The sequence below is a fragment of the Dysidea avara genome, chromosome 12 (genome assembly GCF_963678975.1).
Source record: "Dysidea avara chromosome 12, odDysAvar1.4, whole genome shotgun sequence".
NCBI lineage: Eukaryota > Metazoa > Porifera > Demospongiae > Dictyoceratida > Dysideidae > Dysidea > Dysidea avara.
Window position 1 is genome coordinate 22247963 of NC_089283.1, and position 22376 is coordinate 22270338.

The 22376-nt window shown below is 38.2% G+C and overlaps 2 protein-coding genes across 7 annotated transcripts; one reads left to right on the forward strand and one right to left on the reverse strand.

Moving 5' to 3' along the window:
• Nucleotides 1–4441: 4441 nt before the first annotated feature.
• Nucleotides 4442–7380, forward strand: LOC136241461 (cAMP-dependent protein kinase catalytic subunit PRKX-like). Its single transcript, XM_066032672.1, has 8 exons — nt 4442–4693; nt 5259–5427; nt 5480–5746; nt 6445–6570; nt 6632–6727; nt 6788–6845; nt 6905–6982; nt 7029–7380. The coding sequence occupies exons 1-8, from the start codon at nt 4528–4530 to the stop codon at nt 7152–7154; spliced, it is 1086 nt and encodes a 361-aa protein (XP_065888744.1). The 5' UTR covers nt 4442–4527; the 3' UTR covers nt 7155–7380.
• Nucleotides 7311–21385, reverse strand: LOC136241462 (uncharacterized). Of its 6 annotated transcripts, XM_066032675.1 has the most exons (19): nt 21263–21382; nt 21192–21208; nt 18692–18755; nt 18585–18633; nt 18394–18484; nt 18299–18347; nt 17881–17987; nt 15670–15785; nt 15200–15243; nt 13445–13515; nt 12856–12974; nt 12728–12808; nt 12612–12677; nt 11277–11776; nt 11178–11222; nt 9443–9596; nt 8990–9148; nt 8012–8140; nt 7311–7762 (listed from the first exon to the last, which is right to left on the reverse strand). In XM_066032675.1, the coding sequence occupies exons 1-6, from the start codon at nt 21365–21367 to the stop codon at nt 18320–18322; spliced, it is 354 nt and encodes a 117-aa protein (XP_065888747.1). In that variant the 5' UTR covers nt 21368–21382; the 3' UTR covers nt 7311–7762; nt 8012–8140; nt 8990–9148; nt 9443–9596; nt 11178–11222; nt 11277–11776; nt 12612–12677; nt 12728–12808; nt 12856–12974; nt 13445–13515; nt 15200–15243; nt 15670–15785; nt 17881–17987; nt 18299–18319. The 6 variants fall into 6 exon arrangements, 5 of the variants coding, with proteins under 5 accessions (XP_065888747.1, XP_065888749.1, XP_065888746.1 ...); XM_066032677.1 differs by having other exon boundaries at nt 11277–12677; nt 18394–18481; nt 21263–21385; XM_066032674.1 differs by having other exon boundaries at nt 11277–12677; nt 12728–12795.
• Between the last annotated feature and the right edge of the window lie 991 nt (nt 21386–22376).

A 22376-nucleotide genomic window follows, 5' to 3' on the forward strand; every position in this document is an offset into this window, starting at 1 on the left:
GTACAGGTAGCTAATCTGGAATGGTATTTCTATTGTGACATAGTTTAAAGTCCTGTGTAACCTCTTAATTGGATTTGTGGTTAGCTTTTGATCACTTTTTATGTTGATCTAAAGCTGTAGCATCCCTTTCATCTTAAATCTGCATGATTTAACCTATTAAATTCATTTTAAGCTATTGACCCACAATACCCCCTGACCCATAATGCCAGCACGTACTCTATATAGCTATAAAGCTACAACCATGCAGCTTTATGCTTCCCTGTGTTGCTGTTTGGAATATGTTGAAGTGCTCAAAGATGATTCAGCCAGTAGTAGTAGTTGTTGTTGTTGTTTTTTCTGCTTAAAAGAGTAATTTAAATAATAAATAAAACATTGAAATAAAAGTCAACAGTCAAGCCATAGCTCTCCTTCAGCAACAGCCAGGGATGCATCATTTTCCAGTACTGGGTGTCCAGCTAAAGAGCAGCTGCCCTGAATACACATAATGGCACATCTCAACATAGCAAAGGAGATTTGACATCGTAGCCAACCCATAACTACTGAATAACCTTCCTCCCACTTTTGACTTACACGCTCAGCCAACCGTTTATAAAAAAAAGTTGTCTCACGAGCCATACCACCTGAGGATGACAACACCAAGGGAGTAAACACACCATGCTCAATTTCATGCACACGTTCACAGTACTCACGTTTCTTTGATGATTCATGTCTACAGTAAATAGAGGACAGAGATGCAGAATGGTAGGAGGATGCATTAGGGTAAAATATCCTAACATCAAAAAAGGCATCCTGGTGAGCCTTCCAGAAACTCCTGGCCTTCAAATCAGCATAGTACCATCATCCACATTAGCTGTGTGGTGGGAAAAGTTCTCGCCATTCAAAAGTTGCAAAGCTGGTTCAACAGAAACATTATGACAAACTTCAGTTAAAAGAGAGGCAGTCAAGTCACAAATCTCATTGTGGCGGATTGTTGGAAAACCACTTGTTGGACATATCATACCATGATCAACTGAAAAGCTCTTCCCACCAGTGCTGTGACTGCAAAACAGCTCATCAAAATGATGGTGAATGACACAGTTTTAATGGCCTACGGCAATCTCAGACTTAGCCTGGCATGAATGCACAATATTTATAGTTCTAGAGATGGCTGCATAGGTTGACTTAGTTATCAGTATCACATCAAGCCACATTGCAGTCAGTCGAATCATTCTCCATATGTCGCAGCACTATTATATGCATGGCATTCAGCTATGACATGATTCATCTTCCTATTTCGCTAATGTCAAAACTCTTGAAAATGAAAAACTGCATATACATATTATATGCATGGCTATAGTGAATAGTTTGATGCCAGCACAGTGAAAAGCATATTAAGTTAATTCACTTCCTGCTATGTTCGGTGTAGCCTACTTGCAGCTCCCTAGATATTTTTGATTGTAAGCTACAGCTGAATCTTTATGTGTGATCTTCTGTGAAAGATCACATGCTATGGGCTCCATGCATATATGCACTTGTACAAGATACATGCATGCACATTAGCTACTGATATGACAGACTGATGGACTGACATACACACCATCAAGATCAGCCAGACACTCCTCATACATGTATAGCAAATCATTTCAGTTGATTGAATGCATGCAACACTTTTGTTAGGCACATTGGCTGTTACACTTTCTCAACACTTGTTTTAGTCATAACTGCTTGAATATGAGTGTGACATATCCCAAGATTATTGCATTAACTATGGTATTTGCAATAATTTATGTTGATTTCCCATTGTTGCTTTTTAGAAATGCCTCCTTGGCACCTTCTCTACCAAATCATTCTATTTTGCAATGCACATGATGTACATAAACACAGTAGTTGTACAATTCGTTATATACATACAATAGTTGTTACATGGGCATAAGAACTTTACCTGATATGCATGCCTGACAGCCCAAGGGCTGCATGAGGGCATACATATCAGGCAAAAGCATCAATGAGCTAATATGTAACACTTCTAATCTATAGCAGGCTAATAATAGCCTATGATGGGTGATCAATCACCAAAGCTAATATGAGTGCCACCACCAGATTTATTATATGTGCATTTGTGAAAGATCCGATTATGGGTGAGCAGCTCATATGTGTATATGACGTACCCTGAAAATTAGTGCAGTCTTCGTGCAAATCTAGCCTCAATACTGCTTACATTTCAGGATTGAAAATGTACCACTAACTTTGAACCAACTCAATACCCTACCTATATGGGTTCACATGCATGACATCAGCTACTCTAACTTTACTGGTATATGACCAGCTGGACAATCTTGTCCCCCCATTGCAGGTTTTATGATCACTGCATGATGCTCTGTTGCTGTTTCCAGTCATTTATACCATCTTAGTCACATTGCTCCAGTCTTAACTAAAGCGAATGCCAACTGTTCATGTCTGCACATAATGTATATGCATGGGTCAAGCATTCAGGTGATTTGGGTGCCCTTATACCTTCTAGTGGGACATGCATGCACGAGGTGCTTGTCCTATGAACCCCCCCCCCAGGATGATCTGCCTTTACTGACTCTTGAGTGTGACCGTGTATATACAGCTTTTTTGCTTTTTAGGTAAGTTTCGTTATAATAGTAAGCGTATTAGTTCATTCGGCACACTTACTCTTTCTCCATGCAGCCTAAATTTTGTTTATCAAACCATAGCCTTATATTCCTGACAGCATTTTATGCATAAGTACCTTGTCCTTGTCCTACTCACTCTTGAACTTATCTAAACAGTAAAAAAAGCATATACATGGTCACACCTGTTTGCTACTCTAAGAAACTGATGCTACATCTTGATGATTCTTATCACATGTTCACAGACTATACAGTCTTTGAGGTGATCACTCCTACATGAGCAACAGCAGATTATACATGGTTACATCATTAAATTTATATATCTTATGTGTAGCTTATTAACTACTTATAAAATAAATTTTGTGGGTATCTTTCTATGGCTACTGTGTTCCCGCCGTGTTACATGACATGTAGCTAGCTGTACACAGTAAAAACTAACTAGTGAAAGTCACTACTAAATGTAATGAACATCACTAGTAATGTCTGCCACAATACTCACTATTTTTCGTGTAGTGACGTTCTCTACTAATTTTGTAGTGAACGTCACTACCATGTAGTGACATTCACTACTGTGTAGTGAGGGTCACTACTATGTAGTGAGGGTCACTACAAAAGAGTAGTGAATGTCACAACAAAAGTAGTGAAGGTCACTACACAAAAATAGTGAGTATTGTGGCAGACATTAGTAGTGGTTAGTAGTGACCTTCACTAGTTTGTTTAATAGTATAATAATGGGGAGGCCCTCCCCATTATATACTCTTGATAATAGTTACACATTATGTGAAATGCATGTGGTAGATAGCCATCTATCTCTAAGCATCAACCTTGGAGCTCAGGTATAGCAGCTCATTAGCTACCGGCCACTACTTTAGGGAAAAATTTCAAATTTTCTACTGTCTGGCTTTCTTCAGTATTAGTCTAGCTATAGCTATGCACACATTTCATAGCTTAGTCTTGTCTTCCAGAGAGGATGCTTATATCCTCTTATCAATAAGAGCCACCTTAGCAGAAAAGTTTTGGAGGGCATGCAAGACTAGTCCTAGCTATGCTGCAAGGTGGATCAACTCCTGTCAAGCCTGAGTAACAATGGATATCCACCATCATAGATCCTTTACACCCCATGCCACAATAGAGGTCTTGGCCTTTAGTAAAGGACTGGACATGGGATTAGCTGATGGCTAGCTCTTGTTTTCTTCTCTGTATGTGAGTATATGAGCAGCATATGACTTGTTTGCTACACCAAGGATTCTGTTTGCCCACATGGCTTCTTCTAATACCACATAGGGTTTCCCTAAAGGAGAGTAATATGTTATCATTTAGTTGGTGCGTGCATGTGTACATTGAGTGTGTAGTGCCAGTGTATTAAATTACCACCTCGATTGATTCCCTCCATTCCAAGACTGGACACTGCAGAATTTCAAACTACATGAGCTGCATGGCTAAACAAACTACCACATCACGCTTTATACTATGGTGTACCTAGCTCGACCTAGCTACATGTATAGCTTCCTGTCATGCTGTACAAAACTCTGTAACCTGGCAGATACATATACTTTGGAAAGTATACCATATAGCTAGCCTAAATATTTTGAGGGGAAAATTTTTCGATGTTGAGCAATCATGTGTTGCTAAAAATAAAGTTTTCGTGAATTTGCAAACACTCCCAAAACTATATGGAGGTCTAAATATGTCAAGGATTAATTTTTTGGTGGTAACCCCCAAAACCGCGAAATCAGCGAAAATTTCCGCCTCGAAATAGTTAGGTTATACGTATATGTAATGGGACTGCCCACATGGTAGTTTTATAACTCACGTGAGTGGTCAGTATTAAAGCGCGTGTTAAGGAATTTGTGTGAATAGACGCTACAGTGTTTCTAAATAAAGATTTCATAAAGTGTAAAGTGATTTAATTATGGCGTGTGGCGGTCCTTCATCGTCTAGTGATAACTCTTTGACGAACGAGTTGGCACATCACCTAGGCCAAGTCTCGCTGGACGCGTCACCTATTCTGCCGGCTAAGGTAACCAAGCCGGTGCGCAACTACTCTCTAAAGCAACTGGAGATCATGGCTACAATAGGTAATAATGGATTTTTCTTATGGTGTTTTCGACGCAGATGTGTTTAGCAATTTGACACTTTTTGTATTGTATCATGACCTCAGCTACGCCTATGCACAAGTGGTTTATAACCCACATGGTATGAAATAAGCAGTAGTAAGCCAGCGATAGAGCATGGGCGTGATAACCAGATGCTCATGTTAAGTGCCTCGGTAGTGACTGCTGCTAGAAGTAGTTTTTTCGTTATTTGGACCTACAATGTCCTCTAGCTGCTACTGCTATTATTATTCAGTAGTTTCAGTTGAAGAAAATTTACTCCCATTGCTCCAGCCTACCAGTGGTAAAATGTATATGCTCAGGATACACTGAAAGTAGTATTAGCTAATTTATATAGCTTCTTTTTTATATTCACACCCTTGCCATGCCCACGCAGGTTCTTCCTTAGGACCATACACATGGTCACATGTGACCGAGGACTATCACACTTTCTGTAATTTATGTACTTTCATCACTTCATAATTGATGGTTTTCTCTCTAAAATAGCACATCTCCCTTGTTGCATAAAATTTATATTGTTGTTTTGCAGGCACAGGTACATTTGGCAGAGTGATACTTGTCCGAGATAACCCCACGAGCAAGTTCTATGCTCTGAAAGTTATGAACATCTCAGAGGTAATTAAACTGCAGCAAGTACAACATGTTAACAGTGAAAAAGAGATCCTATCTCATATCTCGCATCCATTCATTGTAAACCTGTAAGTTCAACCATCTGCTTAAATGTGTCTACATTTGTTTTGTAACGTTTAGAAATTGGACGCATCATGATAACAGATTTTTGTACATGTTGCTGGATTTTGTAATTGGTGGAGAATTGTTTGCCTACTTAAGAGCAGCACAAAGATTTACAAATGATATGGCTGTATTTTATAGTTCAGAGATTGTAATGGCATTAGACTATCTACATAGTTTAAACATAATCTATCGTGATCTAAAACCTGAAAATATCCTAATTGACGGAGATGGACACATCAGAATCACCGACTTCGGATTTTCAAAACGGCTTGAAGATAAACGGTTAGTCTTAAAACTACATATACACGCACAACACCACACACACACACACACATGACTTCTTGGTTAAGGTGCAGTGATTTTTATTTTGTGGGCACCATGTTTTAACACATTAATCTAACCCTTACCAACGTGGTTATTTCAAGCTAGCTGTTTATTGGACAAATGTGATGCTGTACTTTACTTTGCTGCTATATACTGACAAATGATCTATTTTGTAGCTTAGAAGAAAACAGCTGTTGCATGTGTTTCTGATATGCATGCACATGTGTGTGTGTGTAGTGTACAAGCAGAAGAAGGTGGACACAATTAAAGTGCTCCTAATATTATTACTCAAATTGTATAGTTTTATATGATTCTCAATAGTTGTAATTCAAAACTGCTAAATGAAGGGTTGAATAGGTAATTGAATGTTAGCTTTACAGCATTGTACAACATTAGTGTACACCCCTGAAATCAGGAACACCAAGGACCCCTTGATAATGAGGACACTTATCTTTGTGTTGGTGTACACACATTTTAGACCTCTGGAATCAAGACACCTTAGGACATTGTAGCATGGGCTGAAGGTGTCCAAATTAGAGGGGTTCCACTGTATTACCTACCTCTGTTCAGAAAGTGTGTGTGTGCATGTGTGTTGGTGAAAGTACACGTGTTTTATTACGGTGTATCTGAAGAAAGCTAATGTGTGTTTTATCTAGGAAATTGACATACACGTTATGTGGCACCCCTGAATACTTAGCACCAGAGATCATTCAAGGCAGAGGGCATGGCAAGGCTGTGGACTGGTGGGCACTCGGGATACTAATATTTGAAATGTTGGTCGGGTAAGCAGCAACCCTACAATGTATCATACATAATAGTATCGATGATAATAATTATATTTAGATATCCTCCCTTCTTTGATGAACATCCTTTTCGTATTTATGAAAAAATTCTCAGTGATAGACCAGATTTTCCTCGACATTTGGAATCCCCAGCAAAGTCAGTATAATAAGTTTCAATGAGGTCACAACATGTTGATTTGTGCTGCATATGTTGCAGGGATATAGTGAAGAGACTGTTAACACACGACACCACGAAGCGACTGGGCTGCATGCGGGTATGCTGGCAGAGACAAGTGCTGATTTGATTCTAGTAACATGTCCTTTTTGCTTTCAGAATGGAATTGATGATGTCAAAACACATAAGTGGTTCAAGTGTTTAGACTGGGATGCAGCATTCCAAAGAAAACTGAAGGTTTGTTGTTAATTCCCATATTATGCTGTTAGGTTATTCCCTTTAGCCCCCAATTATCCCTCAAGTGAGACACCCTGGAGACACTTGTAACTTCGATAAATATCCTGAAGATGGTTGGCTATGTACACCCCCTGTGACGGGGGCCGATTTAGAACCATTTAAAGACTTCTGATATATCAAATATTTTAATCGCTTTATTATTCGTACCTGCCAACCATTTTGTATATATATAATTGTAATACACTCCCTCACTAATAAACCTGTACAAATGGCATTCTAGACTACCTAACCCATTTCTTCTAATTGTGTTTTTTTTTTATTGTAAGTGTTTCATGGTCTGTGCTTTGTTTTTATATTTGTAACAGATTATAATAATGATACAAAGTCCATAATAAACAGTTCATTGTATTGAAATTTTATTTCAATCAGATTACACGTTCTACAGGTGTGTCCAATGTTAGTGTTTATGTTACCAGGTTACCAATGGTGATGGTGAGAAACACTTATTAAGATAATCAACAAAACTGCAATGAAGGAAAATTGGTTGGTTGTCAAAGTAAAGAATTTCACTCTAAACGTTCAGTAATTTCTTCCATCTTGTGTGGTTGGTTGGTTGGTCTCTTGTAATGTTCTGTGTTTCACCTCAACGAATAAGCTGAACAAGTTATCCCTCTTGCCAATGCCTTGCCCTGACAACTTTACTGCTCTAACCCGAGCTTCCATTACAGTATTTCCAGGAAGATGTTCCACTGTATAAGTCATCAATGGACCCTTATATGCCTACACAAGGAATTTGAAAACCACATGAGTGGAACTTGATATACCTTATATAAACTTGAACCCTGGGTTACAACATCTGAAGTGGTATGTGTACTTTTCAATACATGTTTACAAAGTCACTGAGGGCATAAAAAACTTTCAGTTTTACTAACACAGTGTCATTCATTGGATCAAACGTTACAAGTTATCAGAAACCCGATCCCCCCACAATTAAGTTTAGTAAACATTTTTTATTTAACTACTGCTCACCTGTATAAACTCTCTTTCAGTATTGACCAGTTGAGTTTGTAGTTTATAAGTGGTTAGTTATTGCTGACCCTGGTGCTGCCTCCCATGTAAACGTCAAACTACCATGGGTTGCCTTGGTGACCATGAAACCTGAGAAAATACAACATTAAAAAAATCACAACTACATTTTAAATAAAAATTCTAGTTTTACATAGAAGGCACTTGGCCGTACAATTACTGATCAAACATACAGTGTATTAGGATAAGTCACATTGAAGATATTCGACAATAAAAATTAGTTGCCATGTCCAGTTCCTTGTTAGGCCACTAAAAACCACAAGTGAAACTGATTTTCTGCAGCCAAAACTGAAAAGGTTGTGCAGAATATTGTGGTAGTGACAACTACAATACAAACACTGTAAGGATTGGCATTAAACTAAGATTGAAGCAGTTGTAATGCCACCATACACCACTTCAAAATTCAGGTTCTAGGAAAATGTCCTGTTTGGGGCGTAACACCAGTATAATATCTATGAGTGCGCAGAATGAATGCAACTATTTGCAGAACATTTGTTGTTTTACAGTCAAATGAACTTTGTGTAGTGTGTAGGGGCATTATGAAACTACAGGTGACAGCTCCAGTATTAATCCAACATGAAAGTGATTAGTGAGCTATACATCTCAACCACATCCTCTCTACAAGTTTACTTAGCCTTACAGTTCCATCAGTACATATCTTATTTATTCCTATACATAAAATGACACATTGAGAGATCCCGTCACTTATGTGAAGGCCAACGTTTCTATTAAGTAGCAAATGACTTAGCTACAAGTGCCCTCAATTGTCAAGTTGGACCTAACTATACAGTGAACTGTACAGTGACTTTACTAGAGAAATTAGTAACAACAATGCCATCTGATATATCTATTACACCCTGTAACAAGTACCAGTAGTCAATGACACACAACTACTCATAAAATACACATGCATGTACACACCTTTAGGAGCTTGAGGGAGGGACTCGGTGGTGCTGAAGTCATACAAGTCACTCCAGTCTCCCTTGCCGGACTGATTCCCACAACAAATCCTAAACTGGTAAGTTGTGTTAGGGGCCAGTCTGGTGACCTTGTAGTTCTGAGCTGGTCCTCACCTAGAAACTGTAGTGAGAATAGTAGAACAGCTAAATGATAACTTGTCTATAAGAAAATATGATATACCCTATGGTGCTAACAGGCTTTGATTTAATGCCACTTTTACATGGGTCCAAGACATAACCTCCTGAAGTAAGGATGCCTCTATTAGATTACACACATGTGCTTCATAAAATATGGTCAGTATAACTGCATTTGAGGAAAGAAAGCATGCTACTGTTTTGACAGCATCAGCTAATAATAGCCAATTATGTTTAAAAGTGTCCATTGTATCTCTACAATAATTATAGTGGGACTAACTTTCCTTTTGAGTTCCTTGTTTCCAATGTGTACATGAATCCCTTGTCCTGCTTCCTTTTCCAAGACAGCTTTTAGACTGTTTTGATCGGTTGCCTGCAGTTGCAAAGTGGGTGGGGCTGGTGGTAGTGGCAGAGTAGTAACTGTCACCATTGAGCTATCATATAACAACATGTTATCAATTATATGGTCAAGCAAAAGTATGCATATACGCATATACAGAAACAGGCTATTTCAATATAGTGTCAAGCATTTCCCAAACATACACGTAGCTAAGGTGTACTCTTCCATTATTATAGTGAATGTCCTTTTATACAAAATGTACACAAAATAACACAGATGACTGTTATATGCTAATGCATCAACACATCAAATATTAGCATATTCAGTTTCATTGTTATTGTAGTTTAAATTGTCAAATTTATCCAACAATCAAACGTTACCAAGATTAGAAGACCAAAAACTATCTACACAGTCTGGGCAATGAATTATGTTATTAATATTATAATGACACTTTCTAATTTAAAGTATGCCTAACACTTTAAGTTGCAGCTTATACAACAGTTCTTCCTTAGGAATATCTGTTGCTTTCACCTGTAGATTGCAAGAACGTTACAAAGAGTTTTCTTGGATAATAGCGAATACATAAAGTGCCGAAGAATCTAACTGTGATCCTACAGCACAGATAGTTGAAATTTTGTTGCATTTCTTATCCACTCTTGTTGATTGTACTATCAACCCTTTCTGCAGGCCATATACACACGGTAGTAACAGAAGTGTATCACATACCGTAATTCGCTTTATTTTTGTGCAAAAATTTTTAATGATAAAAATTCATGATAAAAATTTTCATGTAAAAATATTTTCGTATGATTTATGTGAATGACTGCTCTATTAGAGTAGTTCCATCTTATGCAAAAATAATTCGTGTAAGAAATTTTCGTACAAGTACTTGTATACGAAAAACAACAAAAAATGCAGCAAATTACGTAGTAACTGAACAAGTAGAGCAACATCTAGTCACACTACCATGTCAGCCCATATGTACATGTATGCACACATACTCACATTAGAGATGCAATGTGTAGACGTATCGATATATTGGCTTTGGTGTATCACGATACAGCGATAAATTGTGCGATACAAAGTGGAGTCTAAGCAATGGACTATGTTGTTTTTAAATTTTTTTTTTTTTTTTTTAAGAGAAACAAGTGAGCTAATTTTTCTTTGAGAAGCATTACATACTACTCAGTTTAACCACAATAATTTGATTGTCAGCCATGTTAACAAGCCACGATATGTTGATATATCACGATATGTTGATATATCACGATATGTTGATATATTACGATATGTTGATATATTACGATACACAATATATTGATACGGTTTGACTTTGTATTGATACAGCGATATTGTCTTAAAACGATATGATACGCGATATATCGTTGCATCTCTAACTCACATGCAAGCCCACAGACATGTACACTACTGTAGTTACCACACAGTACACACTACGTCCTATACATGCACATTTAACAAGAAATATAAATATACTTTATACGTACAAAGTTTTGAGATATGTAAATTTCTGGACCGCTCGTTTTTTCACTCAGGTTGCCTGTTATGCAACATAAAGCCAATCCCGAGGAGAAATTCCACAGATAGCCAAGCAACCATGAAGTCCACAAAAACTATGTCCCTCAAAAATTTAACGAACACAACACACTCACTATACCTGAATGGTCCCACACCGATCTTGTTCTCAGATTGAACTCTAATCCTTTGGAGAGGAGAATACGTACAAGACACACAACTATGCTGTACACTAACTTACAGTTAGTCATTGGTGATAGATCCTCTAGTGTAGCTTCTGTTAGTTGACCAGTAACATTTCTTATCCTGGTGCCATTTTTCAATATGGTAGGCTGTTATCGGTGAGCTGTTGTTGTGTGGTCTTGTCCAGTATGGGACCTTTGGCCACCGTTGTTTACAAACGAATTGCCACACTACTCGCTGAGAAGCATGGACAATCATATAGCAAAACATTGTACTGGTTACGATGTAGGCTGGGATTTTCATTGCTCCGTTCAGCTGTTCAATGTTTAAGAGGTTCAAGGTCCTCTTACCACCGCTGTGGATCGGGCGAGACAGCTGTCATTGACCTTGCTTATGCAGAAGGCAGGCTGGACTCAGCTTCACCTGACTAACTTTATATTTGTTTCATGTGCTTGTAAATATGCGTCCTTTATTTTATGCACAAAATTTAATTTGCCTATTAAAAAAAAAAAGTGGTCTTGTCCAGTACACAACCAGAGTGGAGCATGATTTGGACAACTGTAAAACATCACACAAACATCTCTTACAAAGTAGTAGTAACAGATAAAACTGCTCCAACAAAACATCAACAAGTCTTCATTGTACACACATAAAAGCTGATTATGTGTGGCAGAGTGTTAGGAATTTATACATTGCTAAACAGTTTGCACATTAGGAATGTGTCAAATGTTAAGAACCGTGTTTCAGCATTTCCCTTTTAACCGTGCAACTATGAGCATTTTTATTAAAGAAATTAAGTCCAAACAGAAACCTGGAGCTTGTACATAACATGGACATAATATACAAAGCAGATATACAGGAGCATATTTGTATTTGTTACTTCTGGGCCTGCACTGTAGCATGGTCTTCAGTGTGCGCACTTTTCTGTGTCCTTAACAGAACAGTCAGCGACAGTTTTACCCGTAATGCATTTTGTTTGTATTGTGTTGAGTTTACAGGTGCTTGCCCTTTTGTAGTGTGTCCATCTGTGTCCATCCGTATGTGTGTAGTGTGTAACAATGTGTAGTATGTATGTAGTGTGTGGCAGCGTGTACGTGTAGAACATGTCACTTGTTCCACTGTTATAGTATCTCATGCACATTCAATCACACTGTTCCTGTTCACAGGCAGTCGATGGTATTGGCAGTAGTGGTTGGAGCCCGTGGTCATTCTTCATTACACTACTATCCTCCCCCAGTGTCATACAACACTACAAAGTTGTGAGTTCATAAACTACTCAGAAATGTGTTGTCGCATAAGCTCTTGCTCATTGATTTAATTTTTAATGTCGCAAATAATACAGAAGGCAACAGGCCTATCAGACAGACGGACGGGGGGACACACACACACATACCTGTACACAGCATCCATAGGTGGTTGCAGGACTCAGTCCTTCAGTACATGTACATCCACCAGCAGTCTACAATGTAACACATGACACCATGTGACATTCATTATGACATCACTCACGTTTTATCCTCATCCTCCGACCACTTGAGGTTGCAACTGACTATTTTGTTACCGTTATCAGTCAGTTGCTATGGTGATAGACTATCATTACACTGTACATAATGACAACAAAGGGATACACCTCCCACCTGACGGTAGCATCTGTTGAGCTGTGACTGATGACAAACGGCAGGGGAGGGAAATCTGGTAGCTTGGAGCAGGTGTAGTGTAGTTCTTTTCCTTGGTAGATCACACGAAATCCATAACCCTGTAAGGTAAGTAATATCATGTCCACTGTATGTTTACATTTTTGTTCTATGCATTGGGAGGTTACTGGTGTTTCACAGCATGTAAAACAGTCTGTTGTTTTGTTTTTACACTGGTTGCCACTGTACCGTCTATAAAACAACTCAAGAAATTTCGGTTACACCAAATGAGGTGTGACTTGATTGACACCAATGCCACAGCTATGACTGATTACCCACAAACTCTTCTATTGTGTGTTACTTTTGTTCTGTTAAGTATTCATTAACTAGAAGGACTATTGGTACAGTGTAGATTGAGTTTACTGCTGGAAGACATGAAGATAATTTTGTTGATTATAGTTTAGTTGTTTGAAAATGTCACTGCCGAACCACAAGATGTTACTGATGTCTTTGTGAGCAGTGGAGGTATATATACACAAGAGAAACCTATTGTAGCTGTATTGGGTACTTGGGGGCTTCTATACATGCCTACCTTATATTTAATATGAGACAGCACTTGTTCTTTAAATAGACTGCCATCACCAGATTCACCACCACCACCACCTTTTGAAATACATGCACAGTCTCTTAAAAATATACAGTGAATATATGGACACTTCTTTGAAATATGACGTCTTGTGGGTAATATGAATGCATACACACACATAAAACACACACTACTAACTTATCTCCAGGTTTGTTGATGAATTGACAATGAAATTGAATTCATAACCACCATATGAAGTAGCCATGTTACCACCATGAATTTAATTTGTAGGACTCCAAGTTGTCATTCATCAGTCTATGAATTTTCATTGACCAATGAATGTCTTGTGAATGATAGGAATTTCATGTGGTCCGACAATTTAAATTCATAGGGGTAACATGGGTACTTCATGGCAAATCTGTGAATGCTATCCACCAGGGACCTGTGAGAAAGCTCAAAGCCTGTGGATACAGGGAGTCTGAAACATGTAACTAAAACATATTGCCAATTCATCAACAACATTTCATAGGTACGTACGTTCATGGAAAATTTATGGCAAGATAGTGACATGGAATGTGTTGTTAAATGGTGGGATACTTGGTAATGTGTTCATGGCACTAGTGACCACACTAAACTGTCTGCTCAGTTTGAAGGATTGCAAGATGTACCAGGGGATTCTTATGGACTATATATTAAACAAATCGTGAAGCACAAAATCCCTGTGATGATCTTGGAGACATTTATGATCCTGATGGTAATCTAGGGACATTCAATTACTCTGAACGTTGTCAAGCTAATCATTCACATTGCACCATTGGGGATTTAGTAACCAGGAATGGTAGTTTTGATAGCACTGATGGCTTCGACATTACAACCTCCAATTTATGGACCAAGAAGTGTTGTTTGGCATAGCATAGTGGTCAGAAGGCTTGATGGTCATGATAGTAACTTGGCATGCTCTAATGTTGAAGCACCTACATAATCTCGAGTACTACGTGGACGATTTTCAAATGTCTTGAGTGGAGATGTATTAATACCTCAGTATGATTACATTGATTACACCAAAAATGAAAGCACACTTATCATTGTGGACTTAGAGCAATACAATGCACCCACCCATGTAAGCAAAGTGTAAATGCAAGGCTATTAAAATTCCACAGAGATAAGCTTTATATTGAAATGGTTAAGACTAGGGTAGAGACGGTGCTTCCAGACACGGTTTGTACATACATTAGCATTTTTTCAAGGGGGTTGCTGGCCCAGGTCTGAGTTAGGGGTATTTTTCATATTGCTAATTTTACGTTACATAGGTAGGCATAGAGGAAGGCTAGCTAGATGGGTCTCAATATCAGAGGTTGGGCTTTAACCCTTTCATTTCTTAAGACAGCAGAGTTGTGATCAATAAATCAAAATACTCTAATAGAGCATTCAGCTAACTCTAATAAAAACAGTTAGTTCCATGTAAGATTGTAATGAATAATAAATCACCCGCCCACATTAATTTTCCTTAATCTGAAAACATAAAATTAATAATAAGCGGCACTAAATTACAAGCTGTCTGCAAGACTGTTATTTTGTATCGTGTCACTGTGAAGCAGCATATACACTTTGGGGTGTGGAGCAACACTCCTCCGGGACCTGATTGGTATATATGTGTAGTGAGTGGAGGGTTTACATGTTTGTTACTGTACTAGTATTGAGTGCGGTACAACGCATGCAAAGCGCAACAATACAACAACAAGCTACACTATCAACACTCACAGCATCTACATCATCCATTTCAAGTTTATAACTGGTGATCGGTGCTACAACAATAACAAAAGTGATTCACAAATATTTGTACAAATCATAATAAGATGAAACTTCTTAGAAAACTATAAAGTGATTTTCTATGCACTTTAACGTGCTCCTAGTGGCAGCCTACATAGAAACATCATCTCTCTGAGTCAACCAACTTTAAAGTTCCCAGTTGGGAAATCAACTTGTCTAATTCACCCATTTCCTAGTACAAGTCCCGATGGCCTAGTTGTTCCACTACAGGTATTTCTACATGTCAGCTATAACTGAAAATAACACTCTGAAGATGCATGCAAAAATTACCTAAAACGCACTTATGTAAACTATTCTAACAGAACACTCATTACTTTAATACACTCAGTTAACAAAAAGATAACCAATGTTCCATTGTACAGTAAATATTGGACCAGAGCCCAATGTCCACTTTTAATTACCTCTATTATTATCAGGTGAGCTCCACATGATGATCACATGATCCACTCCAGGGTCAATGTACTCGGGGGGTGGATGGCGCAGCAGAACATGTGTACATCACATGATCACTAATTGACTGCAACAGGAAGAGGGGACTTTAATACAAGATCACAGGCTTTGCCTTTACCCGTATTTAATCATAATCGTATTTAATTTAATCATAATCAAGATTGCTGCAATTATATATAAATGGTGGAAAAGTGTAAGAACATATTATCCTACTGAAGGGAATCGTGACTTGGGTAGTTTCTGTGACGCACATGCATTTACAAATTTCCTCAAATGGATGACATTACATCAGAATTAATACACATCTGTATTAGTGACCGGATCTGCAAAAAAGGGACTTATAGCCTTTCCAATTGCATGTACTAGGCAATCCATAACTTGACTTGTGAGTATGGTACCAGCCTGAAATTTGGTCACCTTCCACTCCTAACAAAGCACTCTATTCCTGGATGTAATTTTAAGACAATGGGTCAAACAAATGATGAGTTATGACTACTTGTCATTTGGAAAGGCCATAAAACTCCCTTTCACAGATCCGGTCACATTTGTGCATGTATACACAGTACATGATTTTGATTTAAACTCAACACATTCAGCAGAGCCGTTCTTCCATGTGAGAGTGTACAACTTACAACACAGTAAAGTCCAAAATAACAACATGTTACAACAGCAAAATGATACTGAATACATATACAACTTAACTACAGTACAATAAGTCATTATACAGAGTGGACATAAAGTTGCGCTCACACATGTTGAGGAGGTTGATTCCACCACTTTGCTCCTTGATAGCGAAAAAGTTCGTGATAGACAATATTTGGATAGACATTTTTATATAATATGCTTTGTGAGGGGGGAGGGGATAGAAAAGTACTCTTCATACGCTGACATAAAAGCTGAAAACTATGGATGGCTCCTAAGGCCATAGCAAAAATATTTAATATGTTTACCCTCTATAGTGACCCAGCAGGTCAGTATTTGAAATTGTCTTGTCTGTTAGTAGAGCAGTATGACTGTTCTAATGGAGAGTGTCTTGATCCAATACAGTCTGGTACTTGAGGCATTAATTTTCTGTATCAACACTTTCTTTCAGCAGCATATTTAGATGCCACAGAATTATTTCACAGCTGGATTCCAAAAACGCTTAGGTCCCAGCACTACTATAAGAGATACGCTAGCTAGATACCTGCAACTTCGCAATTGGGATCCCATTCACAATAGGTTCGTGACCACACCCATCAAAAAAAGATCTAGGACGATAGAGTACGGAGACCACACCTCTTTACAATGTAGCTAACAGTAAACAAGATGACTTCACCCCTTATTGGTCTAGCTGGCTACACACACTTTGGCTGACACAAGATACTCTAATACAACAGTCACTCTAATACAACAGTTATGTGTGATATTCTAATACAACAGTCACGAGTTACACTGTAGCTGTGCTACAACAAAAACTAAACAAACTTGTATAAAAATGGTTAGTTTAAAAATGAAGTAGGCATATATGCAAGTGAAACAAGAGATGAATGGTGGTACAGGGGAGGGGGTATTACAGCATAGCTCGGTGGGAAGATCCCTACTTTGGACATTAGCTATAATGATTATGTTCAATGCCAAAGTAGGGACTTTCCCACCGAGCTATGCTGTAATACCATCATTCATCTCTTGTTTCACTACTCTTCATTGCATAGATCCCTACTTCATTTTAAAAATACTAGTAATCTAGTATATATTTTTGTCATATCCCGAGTAATCATGTTATAACTGTTATATTCTATACTGAAATAATTATCGATAGCAATTTAAAGTGAAACAGCACCTGTTGAAGATCAACATCAGTAGAAATCCTTGATGGATCAGATGTTTTAAACACTTTAGCGGTGTCACGCCCATCTACTCGCAATTAGTGAAGGAGAGACAAGAATTCATTGAAACCTATCTCCTTGTCAGGTGATTTAGGTGCTTGTCGTTAGAGACTTGTTTACCATTTGGCTAAGGATTTCGCGGAATGTGTGAAGGTACACCATATATGGTAAACATGGTATATCACTTATATACCACAGCACAGTGCTTTTGATCTCAATGACAGGTGTGGTAACTATTACATGTTAATCACTACAATCTCTAGTTGGCTTCAAATAAATCATTGCCATACTCACCTCCATTCTACTTCATCTTTTGATTTGATCAGTGATCCAGGAGTGAATCTGTGTAGTACTCTGAACTGCTTCTCCTTACCACAGTACAACTGCTCATAATCTGACTCCTAGTAATGACAGCAAATAAGTCACCACAACACTGTAAAGGGTCTACCAGATTTACTACAATATTGTATATAGCTACTGTTAAAAATGTACCTTACAGTAGAAACCAGTACAGTCCAGTGGTTCTACTACCTCTACTACTACTGTGTGTACTATGAGGATCACTTCTTAAGACACATGCTGCTCTATTTTTGCACAGCAGGCAAAGCCCTCAAAGTCCTTTTCACAAAGCCTTTCATAGCAAGCCATTGGATACAACCATTTTGTAGAGAAAATTCCTCAAAACAGGATTATCATGCAGTCAATATCTTACCAAGTTCCATTCTATGCAGTACTATTGGAGATCCATAGTTATTTGGTGCCTGGGGAAAGGAATAACACGAGTTCACAAGGTTGGTCACAGCTTACGTTCCATCGGATGGTTTGCTCTTGGCTGCGATCTTAGGAGCTGGAGGAGTGGATATCAATGGTGTCTCGGCCGGCAGTGCATAATGAGCTGCTAAAATGTGGTATGTTTGTACAGTAAAAAAAACAAAACAATGTAGGACAGATGAGTACATTACACACTACACACATGCACGCACGCACACACCACTTACCTGGAGAAGATTCCAGGGCAGTAAACTCTCCAGCACTAGCTGTGATACTCTACACACAGATTTATGCCACACTTACAAACTACACAATAACAATAACAACAAATTACCTGAAGGAGTATGTACACTCCACCTGGCTTGAGATCCTCCACAACACCATTATCATCTGGTCCACTGTGGAGCACATTACATCACTTTCAAGTATTGACTTAGTAAATATTTGACCAACTAATCTTTCAATAGCCTGTTTTTTAAATAACACATTTCGGCTCCATTGTCAAAATTCAGTTGCATTAAATTTGTTTGAAGTTCAAAACTTTATCATTGCTATATAAATCAAACAAATAAACTGCTACCATTGCTGTGTTTCTACTACTATAAACTGCTGATCTAGGGTATGTCTAACAACATCAGAGCTCCTGGGTGGCAAGCATGTTACATGTATTACCATTCTTAGTTAGTTGTTCATTCACTACAGAGAATTACATGCATACTGACAGACCTACACCCCATGGTCTCCCCAAGAGACCTGTTCCCGTGGACACCTTCAATAGTACAGTTCCAATGATGTATACAAAATACTGTACATGACGCCATTCTATCAGTGATGTGTGTATATCTACTGATAAGACATTTGGCTGATTAACTGGTAATGAAATTCACATAACAGCCAATACCAATAATTATTCAGATGTTCAAATTCAACACATTTTATAGACCGTATTCCAAATGATGTCACACATATTTTTTATTTGGGGGACTCTTATATTTTCGAGTATTATCACCAATGGCAACCGAGATTTCGAAGATTGATACCGAGGCTAACAAACAAGATATTGAGGCGAAACTACCAGGTTTGGTTATTACAGCAAAGAAACAATAGTATTTCTCCTAAACTTTGAAAACCAGCTGAAAAATTCTAACCCGGCGATAGAGAATAGATTTATACCCTTATAACTGTACTTGTTAGTTTTAGGTCAATATCTTCTTCCAGGGTTGAATAGTGATTTGAATCTTATTAAGCCCCATTGGAACTCTCACTCGAAATTGTTAGAATACCCCAAATGGCCGCAGCCATTTTATTTCATGACGTCATTTGGAATACGGTATATTTATAGTTTGCATGGGAGGATCAAAGTGTACCGTATTTTCCACACTTGACCAAAATATTAATAACAACACATTTGAACATGTATGTGAAATTTCAGCTAGACAAAAGTGTAACTATTTCCAGCTCTCTTTATTCAAGAAACAGATATTATTTGATGATAATATGATAACTAAAAACTAAATTCCACAAAAACAATTCTTCAAAGAAGGCCATGAAATAACATTTACTAGGCTATGCAAAAATAAAGCACTTGTCATGAGGTCTCAAGACTGACAAACAAGGCCAGGCTGGAAATACACTGTAGTCACTCAAGCCATTGTAGATATAATAATAATAGCTACCATGTAGTGGGTTATTTTCGAAACAGAAAATTTTACAGAAAAGGCAAAATTTGAATTTTGAAGGTTTTAAATCTTGAAGAGTGCCTGCTTCAAAGTCTGGGCGGATTTAATAAACACATTTGTGTCACAAATCATGAAAGATATGTGTGCATGCTTGCCTCATTGATACATGTGCTTGCATACTTTGTAAATGTTATTTATTTTTATTAGTTTAACCAAAAGGTAAGGTAAGTACAGAAGGCATCAAGGCCTATAGGGGTACCACCTACGAACACAGAAACACACACACACAAAAAGAAGCAGAAACAGGTACAAGAACAAAAATACACAATACAAAAACAAATGCACAAAATTATATAAGACTATAGCATCTACTTAATTAGAACAAAGAAAACTGTACAACAGCTGCCTAAAAGAGGCACGACAAGAAGTAGATAAAACGTTATAAGGGATACAATTCCAAAAAAAGATACTATACGAATACCTATATGAGTTTATAGATAAAAGAGAGTGAATGTGACCTTGTTACAGTAGTAGACAAAGCATTAAAAGATAAGGAGATATATGTTGATGGAGCATATCATATATAATTGTCAGACACAGATATTTATGGCGGGGCGGGTTGACAGTTATGGCCAATGCAACTCATTACAGCATTCTTCTGAGGACTTGGACCATTTATAAGTGTGAGGATTGGATCTGCTGCCACAAATCCAGCAGGCACCACGATTCTGTATGTATCTTTTCCAATGTTAAAAAGATTTCTACATTGGAGAAGATACAGAATTGTGGTGTTGAAGTTGATTACAAGGTCAGAATTTATCCTAAATAATGCTCTATTGAAAAGTTCACTGTAATACCGCTGGAGTTCAATAGATGAAACAACCTTTAGACCACTATTTGGTGAATTTCAGTTTTTCATCATGTACAGGGTTAGTCTCGTACTCAGACCGCCTTTTTCCGTTTTTGCATGTATTTGGGTGGGGAAACACAACAGCATTAGTTTTACTTTGTTCGAGGCTTGTTTGCAGCCCTTCAGAACGAAACAATTATTGGAGTTACACCAGACCCTTTTCCACCACCCTCCAAAAAAGCGGTCAGGAGACGAGACTAGGTCTGTCATTACCATTATCCCTAGTACTAGGCTTATGTTCATACCTCAACTCTCTGTAAAACTATCCCTCGAAATATCCTGTTAACCATCGTGACAGTTGCAATATACCACTAACCAGTGAATTACTAGTTCTGACAGTAAATCCATGCAGCGATAATCTTCGTGGTTTACGGCAAAAATGCTCGCAAAAATGTAGTGCGCCCACGTCAGCAATTATCATGACGTCATGTCCTACCTCCCTGGGGGAATACCATATTGACTACGTCAGACGTAATGGAATGTTCCATACTCGTACGGGATAAAAATGTGAGTCTTGTTATATGAAGGTTAATAGCTTAACCGTGGTTAGCACACAAAGAATCACGCACGCTTCCAGCCAATCACGCACGTGATGCAGAATGCGCCATTTGTTGACTCGTGTGATCGAACTTCAACTTGTCGTGCGTAAAAGTGTGAGACGGAGAACAATGGCATTTCTACCTCACTGAAGCGGAACGATATCCTACAGTAGGTTTTTGTCTCCCCGTGAACCACTGCGACAGCCGTCAGATTGTGACCATAAAGATGTTCAAGCAAGTTTCACTAGTTGATCGATAGTGCTCTGGCCGTGGTGGCACTGATACACACAAACAGATCAACAACTGATTCTTTCGATCGATCCCCCAGTATCGTCTCGCCGGGTGAGTTGTCACCTACCACCGGAAGTCCCCACAAACCAGTCACCGGTTTATACCGTGCCTCCTCCCGACCTTCACACAGAAGGGAGTGAAATATAGTAAATCCTGGGGATAGGTGTAGAGGGTACCTGGCCTGTTAGGGTAAGGTTGTTGGAATTTTCTTCTAAAGGAATTTAGGCATGAGCTGACCACAAATTAAATTGGATTCCATATTTCTTGTGTTTTTAGCCCTTAGGCCACTCCAAGTCATACCTTAGTTTCTGGTCACTCCCAAGCCTACATATGGATGCGGGCGGGCGGATGATCAGGACTTCAGGACTATAGACTCTACTATGACAATATACTGTATGGTACTATTATTTGCTCAATATAGCAAATTCATGTTGATTTTTTTAGTCAAACTTAACCAACAACATAAGTAGTTGTGCTTCAGCAAACAATGCACTAGGAAAGTTGTTGATGGATCATGGGTAGCTATACACTGATGTATAGCATTTAAGTGTATTAATTTATTTATTTAGAATATACTATAGGAAATGTTTTGCTCATGTA